Source organism: Nelumbo nucifera, chromosome 2 (assembly GCF_055504915.1).
Source record: "Nelumbo nucifera cultivar China Antique chromosome 2, China Antique-T2T, whole genome shotgun sequence".
Taxonomy (NCBI): Eukaryota; Viridiplantae; Streptophyta; class Magnoliopsida; order Proteales; family Nelumbonaceae; genus Nelumbo; species Nelumbo nucifera.
In genome coordinates this window covers 106,904,604-106,913,036 of record NC_142650.1, presented here as the reverse complement: position 1 = coordinate 106,913,036, position 8,433 = coordinate 106,904,604, and the positions used below count along the sequence as shown (strand labels likewise).

Below are 8,433 nucleotides of genomic sequence, written 5' to 3'. Positions count from 1 at the left end.
TGCCTGCTAAGGAAACCTCAGCTTGACACTTTAGCAGCTGAGGGAGACCTCGACTGCTTAAGAGACCTGCAATCAAAGGTAGTCGAGGTCGAACTTTTGAGCTTTTGACTCGAGCTCAAGTCTCTTAATTCGAATCAAGCTCGAGCCTGATAGTTTATGAACGTGCCCTTACAAATCAGGGCCCACTCCGCTTGTTTCAAGAAAGCTGAAAATTTGGTATTGTGCCAAATAAAAACATGGACGCTTTGACAACTTAGGTTGAATTCAAAGGAAATGCTAAAAAGTCATGATGAGTTTTAAAAAAATTGAGGAAAGCATGGTTTTTAAAACCGACCTGGTGACTGAACCGGTTAGGGGTCCGGTTATCGGGTTGAATGGTCAGAGGTTGAACGATCGACCCTTTTTGACAAAATAAATTAAAAAATTTGAAAAACGGTCAAAACCGTTCGAACGATTAACCGGTCGGTTCAGCGATTTGCTAACCAAAATCAATGGTTTTGAGAAAAAAAGCAGTTTTGGGAACCGATTCCGTTTTTTCTGTCCAACCGTCCGATCCGATCTGGTTTTGAAAACCGTGGAGGAAAAGATTATTATTTGCGGCCCTAGGACCGGGTGTGATATGGTCAAAGTCAGATCCGGCTCAGCATTAAACCAACCCGTACTGAATCGATCATTGAAATTCCCATTTGTGTAGACTTCTACACCTATAGTCTGATGTCCAGATCTATTCCTTAAACAAGAAGGAAAATCTCAAATGAGATCAGACGGTTCAGCCTTTCAGGACTGACTCGATCGTGCTAGTCAGACCGACCGACTAACACTCTAACAGAGAGCTGAAAGGGTATTCCCGTGGGTACCATATTTTGGTGGGCGCATCCAAGCGGCCTAAATCCATCCCTGTCCACCCACCTATCAAAAGAAAGAAATAATCCAACCCGCTCAATTGCGGGCCCCCCGTTAGACAGCCTGTGTTATCCACGGCTCTCTCCACGGGACACGTTAGTCAACAAAGCTACAAGGGAGAGCCCAATTGGCAACACAAGCTGTCAACGTGGCAGCTAAATCTTTTGCGAGGCCAGCAGGTCCTTATCTGATGGTATCAATCTGAAAGGGACAACTCATCTTATCCTCAGAAGATATATCTGTATAGTGGTCTGATCCTCTACTCTGACAGTTGGATCATCATCTTATACTAAAGAGATATGATATCTACGTTTATGGTCCATTTTTCGCTTCGGTAGATCAGGAACACTTAATCTTTTCCCTTACAAATAATTTAAAATTTTGGATAAAATACAAAATCCTCTTTTTAAGTTTCTGACAATCATAAAACCCCTTTTCAAATTTAATTGTAATAAAAATCTCCTCTAAATTTTTTAAAAACTCAACATAGACCTTCCTTCCCTCGCTGTCCCAGATGAAAAACATTAGAATGATGTATTATTTTTTAAAATATCCATTTTACCCTTTATATAAAAGTAAATGAAATGAACTTTAATTTGAACAATTCATTTTTGCCTGAGAAATCCAACAATAAATACACATTTATACAAAGAAATATGGACAACGGATCTCAGATCTCGTGTTCACTTTCAATCCCTATCAAAATGAATTAAATAGATTCCCAGCGGTACAAAATCATCTACTCAGAATCTTCCATTCATCTTATGATTGGAATTCTCACAGAATGTATAAAAAGTAGGAGAGTCAAGGGAAACCCAACCTTCATCAAAGCATCGTAAACATCATTAGGAACAAGAAATCCACGACCCCTTTCTAGGTCTAAAAATTAAAGCTTGCTGAACCTCAAGAAAGAGCAACAAATTCTTGAAAGCTCATTGTTCCATTTTGATCAAAAGCATACATTCTAATCATTTGCTTGCTGGACAACAGAGAAAGGAAATTTTAGGTTTCCTACTACTAGACATCTCTTGAGCTGAGGGTCAATGATGCTTCCTATTTTGTCTAAATCAACCAGTTTGAACCACGACTCCTTTAGAATCGATGTGTTCTCCATTTCGTGCAGAAAGAGGAGTGAAATGTGCACTCTTCTCCTTGGCTGTTTAATAGCTTTATATGTAATAACCACTCCAATTTCATTTGCATTCACTTGAATTCAAAACATTAAGTGCTTGGGTGTATCTCTTATTTATAGATGCATAGAAAGTTAATAATATAATACCCATGTATTACTTTTGGAGGCTGCTAAAACTGACAGTAAAGGTGTATTTATCTTTTCTTCTTCTTCTCGTTGTGTGCCAGAGAAAGAGAGAGCATAAGGTATGTCAGGCTCCATCAATGGGATATCCATTAAGAAGCTTTGTCAAGCTAAGGGCATTTTGAATTTAAATCATCTATGAAAGAACGAAAAGAACTCTCAAAACATTCACCAACTGTCCGGTCTTGTTTGTTCAACGCTTCAATAATGTTTTAAAAGCATAGTTCGCTTTGGATTGGACACGCTTAATACAGTTGTTGTCACACGTAGCTGAAGATCAGAATTCAAATTAGTGGGGAGCTTGAGAACTTCCTCTACTTGATTGCATTTTTTAGAGCTTGTAAGTGATGATCCTTTTACTTTTTTATCCTGAGCTTCTTGGTCAAATGTGTGTTCCAATGGTTCTTCACTTGATATTCACCAGTGATTATTTATTTTACACCAAAAGAAGCATAGAAGGCCATGATTTTGCCATCGACAAAAAGGGTAAAATGGGTATTTTAAAAAATAGTGCATCGATCAAATGTTTTTCGTATGGGACAGTGACAGAGGAGGTTTATGTTGAATTTTTTTAAAGTTGGGGAGAGATTTATATGATTGTCGGAAGTTTTAGGAGAGGTTTTTGTATTTTACCCTAAAATTTTAAATAATTATGGAAAGTTGCCATCTGGATCCGGACCCCCGGACCCAATGGGTGATGGATGGATTACCTAATTCTGACAATATTCTGTGGGATCCAAATCGACGCGGCGTAGTCACCCACGGATTAGATTGGTGGGTATTTCCTGATTTTTAAATCCTTTCTCCATTTTCCTCGGTCCATCCTCCCTCTATCTCTCTCTCTCTCAAGCCTTCTTGCTGCCCGTCTTGCCCTCTTTGATTTGGGTCCGTTCTTTTCCGTAGTTTTCTTTTCATCTCTTGATCGTCTCTAGCGGTTGATTTATTTACTAATCCGTCTCTAGCGGTTGATTTGTTTACTAATCCATCTGGATTTGAGATTTTTTTTGGCCTAGATTTTCGAATTGATGTATTTTCGTTCATGTGATTCGAGTTGCTTCTGATTTGTGGGTTTTTTTCTTTTCTTATTTCCCATATTTCAAATCCAAGGTTAGTATAGAAATTCAGCTTTTTTTCAGTAAATCAATCAGTTATTTCTTCTGTTCCTATCTGTTCTTTCTGTCAATTTGGGAGGTTTCCACTTTCCGCTGTGCATTGAACTAAAAGATTCATTTTTTTCCCCTTTTGTGGTAGTTCGGCTGTTTGAAGGAGATCTCGTTTATTTATTTCTCTTACAAAGATTTTTTTTTTTTTCTTTTGTTCTAGCTTCTGGGTTCTATTCTTCGAGTATTTTCGGTGATTGATTTGTGGGCATTCACTGCGGATATGGTTACAGTAAACCTTGGGATTCTTCATTATGTATTGGATCACATCTATGGTGCATTCGTCCACCGAACAAAAATCAGCCCACCATTCTTCTCCAGAGGATGGGGAGGTAACAAGCTCGATTTGCTTGAGAGCATGATCAAGCAGCTCTTCCCAGATCCAGAAGTCGCTGGCCAGAACTGGACTCCAAATTTGGTTCAGCCCATATGGAAAACCGTCTGGGAGACCAAGACCGCTTGCCTGAGGGAAGGTGTTTTCAGGACGCCGTGCGACGAGCAGCTGATTGATGCATTGCCCCCGGAGAGTCACAATGCAAGGGTCGCTTTTCTTACACCAAAGTCTGTCCCACCGCAGAGGATGGCCTGTGTGGTTCATCTTGCAGGTAACAGCTTCCATCTTTTTCAGTTTGATCCTTTCTTCTGAGAAGAATTGAATTGTAAGCTGACATTGGATTCAGTTGGAATTGCCAATTGCTCTTCCTTTTGCATCTGAGAAATAGACTTCTCCGAATGTCTTGCAATGCGGGTCTTCAATATCTCTATCTGTTTTCTTATCTTACTTTTATAATTCATTTCATAGATTTTGTGTGTAAATCATCTGGCGCTTTAAGTTGGGAAAGTTAGACCACATGAGTTTGAATTCCTGGTTATAGGAACTGGAGACCATACATTTGAGCGGAGGCTGCGTCTAGGTACTCCATTGTTGAAGGAAAATATAGCAACCATGGTGCTTGAGAGGTGAGAGCTGTTCGTGCATAAGCTAGATGCTCTGAAAAGTAGAAAGGGTTATGCTGATTCAAGTTCATAGGTTCTGAATCAAGGTGAATCTGATGCTGCAGCCCTTTCTATGGACAGAGGCGTCCTATGTTGCAGCGTGGTGCGAAGCTTCTTTGCGTGAGTGACTTGCTTTTGCTGGGGAGAGTCACCATTGAGGAAGCTCGGAGTCTGTTATACTGGTTGGAGTATGAGGCTGGCTTTGGCAAGACAGGTGTATGTGGACTTAGCATGGGTGAGTCTTCTGTGCAAATTCAAGTTCCTCAACTTGCATCATAAGTAGGATTTCTCAAGGTTTCTAGGAAATTTAATTTAAACTGTTATCAGTTATTGAAAGATTTGGTCAACTATGCTTTTTTCTTGAATTGTTTTAGGTGGTGTACATGCTGCAATGGTTGGATCACTGCATCCAACTCCTGTTGCTACACTCCCATTTCTCTCTCCCCACTCTGCTGTTGTGGCATTCTGTGAAGGAATACTAAAGCATGCTACTGCATGGGAGGCACTGAGAGAAGATGGAGCAGCACAGAAGGCTGCACTGACACTCGAGGAAGTGAGAGAAAGGATGAGATCTGTGCTGTCACTCACAGATGTTACACGTTTTCCAATCCCCAAGAATCCTCAAGCTGTTATCTTTGTTGCAGCTACTGTAAGTCCCACATCTTAATTATAGATGGAAATACAATGCATGCAATTGAAGTGTTGTCCTTTTTAGTAAGGGATCATCTTGCGCAATTCCTTCCTTTCTCTACTTTTCACCTTACACTATGATCTGTTTCTACACAATTTTGTCTTTTCTTTGAGCTTTTTTAATTGATTAGGACTAGCTTTAAATGGTATCCACTTGTCTGAATTCAAATTCCAATCCAATTTTATAAAGGTGATCCTAATTTGATCAGTTTACAATTGAATCAAATATGGTCTAGTCCAATCCAATCCAATCTAATAATATGCAAGCTTTTACGTTTTGATTCAAGCTTATATGTTTGCAACCATAGGTTAAATGGTCCTCTATTTGCATTTATTTTCTTACCATAAATTCTGATTCTGGCATCTTTCATAACCATTTTTTTCCAGGATGATGGATACATACCAAAGCACTCAGTTCTGGAGCTTCAAAGAGCTTGGCCGGGTTCAGAAGTGAGATGGGTGACAGGAGGTCATGTGTCATCCTTCATCCTCCACAATGATGAATTTCGCAGAGCTATTATGGATGGGCTAAACAGGTTGGCATGGAAAGAGTCTCCCTTGTAACAAAAGCACCAAAGTTGATGGGCTTGCATTTATCTTCTTGGGAAATTGACTAATTCATTTCATCAAACATGTAAATGAAGCTAATCCTCAATTCCTCGTGCACCCTGACAGGGAAGGAAATATTGGGTGCTCTGTAAGCTTGTATTTGTTATGTATTACAGTGAAAATACAAGGGGAAAAGCTCATTTAAGGCAAAGAGTAAGCTTGCAGGCTTGTTTGATATGTAACTCTGATCTCAATTCTCAATCAATGTTTTGATGGGTAACTTTGGATTGTGTCAACCTCGTGGTTATGACAAACAACCTATTGAATTATGGCTTTAGTTCACATGTAAAATGTTTACTGATCGATAATATATATGTGAATATCATGGTATGATTTCTACTGTCATCCCTTTCTAGAGCAATAGTCCTTGATGTACAATATGAAAATCATTTTTAATTTACTTCTATCAATAATGTATTATGATAATTTTTAGTTCACAACCATTATCTGAATCTCATCTGAGTCTAATCTAATTCTGATAGATAAGATCTGATTTAAATTCGATTTTAACAAAATCAAAATTTGGATCTAGCCGCCTCTAGGTTTATCTGATTACGATCCTTTTGCATCCATGTACTCACTGGCAAGTTCAAAGTATTGATACGATATGCATATCGGCAGTATCGCATCGCTACATAGAAATGCCTGAAACTCATTTTTTTTTTCAAATTTTGGTTTTTTGGAAATTAAAAACAGAATTTTTTATTGAAAAAAGTTGAAGTTCTAAAGCACTTGGAAACAGACGTTTCGGACCATATTTTAAACCATACTCACTGGAACTCACAATGTTTAATCATATAGGAAAGCCATGAATGAATCGAAAGAGAAGAAACAACAGTTGATCCTTGTGATCCAAGCAAATTAAGTTCAATTAACAGATACATACTAGACAAACAAGCATCAATAGCACTGGATCTCCAACAAAAAGAGGGCTATGGGTTCATGTGAGGTAACATCTGACAGAATTTCTATGTCGCTAGAACAAAGTACAAACAAAAATGAAACAATGTAAGCCTTAGGGGTGATTTGTTGCCATCGCTCCTGAAAGGCAACAGCGAAACTTGATGTCAGAGATATCACATAGTGCCGCCGTTTTGGAGGAATGTAAAGCATTCACCTTCTAGATGCAATCCATAAAACTCAAGTTCTGCACCTTTCGAATTTCTTTCACCAAATTGTCAAGATCCACCTAGTCCCGTTCGCTTTTTGGTAACTTACTTATTTGGGTAGATGTAGTTATATGGGTAAATTTTTTCTGGGCCCATGTTTTTCTATTTATCACATAAGACAATGACTATTTTAGTTATAAAAATTTATTATTAAAAGGGGTATTTTTGTCCCATTCAAGTATTGGCAATTTTCACTCTAAGTGAAAAAATTATTTATCCACCTAGGAAATGAGCATCACTTACACGGGTAAGTGATACTCAAGAAAATAAACATTCCATAATCTTTACATAAATCTGAAAAATGAACATAAGATTCTTGATCATTAAGAACAAAAATTCCATTGACCAACTTTCCTCCCTCTCAAAATCCTTAAAAAGAACGCCCCCTAAATGTAAAGAAATTTGGGTGACAACGCTGTAAACAAATTGATAAACAACCACTTACCAAAAAGGTCAAAGGTTAAAGAGGAGGAATATGCAACTGCAGATAGAAAATATAAGATATCGTGACATGCTGGAAGAATAGGCCATTAGTGAGGAGATTAAACAAATATCAATAACACCCAGCAAAAAGAGTCGTAAAAAAACGTCATAAGGCAGCTCCTTGAGAGCCACATAAAAGAACAGGCATGCATCTCAAGACAGATCAATGTATATGCGTGTATTTTCTGCTACGAGATCAATGTGTTTCTAATAGGGATTTTGAGTTCCCAAAATGTTTGTTCGGGTGATTGTATAAATTACCTTGACCTCATCTAGGACACCCTAAATCTGAGAGGAATCATTCTGTTTTCATCAATAGTTACTAGAGTGTTTCATTAATCAATTCTTAACTTATGAACAGAATTGCGTAAGTATTGTACAATTTCTAAATGACCCAATCTCTTAAATAACTACAAAGTAAATAAATAAATCGCATAGCATGAAGAGCATCCTGGAATTCAAAATCTAGTATATTAAATAAGGGTAAATTTCTTAAAAAATTGACTAATGCTATCCCTACTACTTCTGACAATTGACTAACTCTAGCCTTGTTGTTAAGGTCTGTTAATATTTCATCAAAATTTATTTGCACATGGTATGTGTTGAGTTGGGCCGATTTCTAGTTATTGGGCCCAGTTATTTAGCTCTTATTTAAGTTGTTTAGTTAGGAAGTTGTTGGACTTTAGGCCCATTAGCTTATATTTTTAAGTTGTAACTGTTCAGCTATTTTAGTAGTTGCTCTACTAAGGGCATTCTTGTAATCTCTTATTCTTTTAAGTTAAGTATAAAATATAACGAGGGGTTGGCGGCCAGATCTAATTCAATTCTGATTGACATCCTATTCTTTCTTTTTTCTCTTTTCTTCCCTATTCCTGAAACTCTTCATCTTCTTCTTTCTCTTCACAAGGAAATTCATCTAGATTTCCAAACGGTGATTTCTACTTGGTATCAGAGCATGTCGAAGGTTCCTTGAGCTGTTTTCTCATGCAGCCCTAGATCGGCCGACTACATGGTGATTTAAGAGGCTGATCAAAGATCTCAGGTAAGTCCAGTTTTTGGATTTTTTGGTGGATCTGTTTTGCCTTGTAGTAGTGTAGGGTTTCCCATC

At 38.0% G+C, this 8,433-nt stretch overlaps 1 protein-coding gene across 2 annotated transcripts; it reads left to right on the top strand.

The window, feature by feature from the left end:
* Positions 1–3,002: 3,002 nt before the first annotated feature.
* Positions 3,003–6,016, top strand: LOC104603466 (alpha/beta hydrolase family protein). Of its 2 annotated transcripts, none has more exons than XM_010267511.3 (6): positions 3,003–3,103; positions 3,542–3,983; positions 4,254–4,338; positions 4,440–4,609; positions 4,749–5,023; positions 5,452–6,016. In XM_010267511.3, the coding sequence occupies exons 2-6, from the start codon at positions 3,602–3,604 to the stop codon at positions 5,626–5,628; spliced, it is 1,089 nt and encodes a 362-aa protein (XP_010265813.1). In that variant the 5' UTR covers positions 3,003–3,103; positions 3,542–3,601; the 3' UTR covers positions 5,629–6,016. The 2 variants fall into 2 exon arrangements, with proteins under 2 accessions (XP_010265813.1, XP_010265812.1); XM_010267510.3 differs by having other exon boundaries at positions 3,026–3,325.
* The last annotated feature ends 2,417 nt before the right edge of the window (positions 6,017–8,433 follow it).

Bases quoted from the DNA above. Each gene is read 5' to 3' on its own strand.
- LOC104603466 (XM_010267511.3), top strand. From the start codon at position 3,602: ATGGTTACAGTAAACCTTGGGATTCTTCATTATGTATTGGATCACATC. The intron at 4,339-4,439 runs GTGAGAGCTGTT...CTGATGCTGCAG, and splicing joins GCAACCATGGTGCTTGAGAG to CCCTTTCTATGGACAGAGGC. The intron at 4,610-4,748 runs GTGAGTCTTCTG...GAATTGTTTTAG, and splicing joins TGTATGTGGACTTAGCATGG to GTGGTGTACATGCTGCAATG.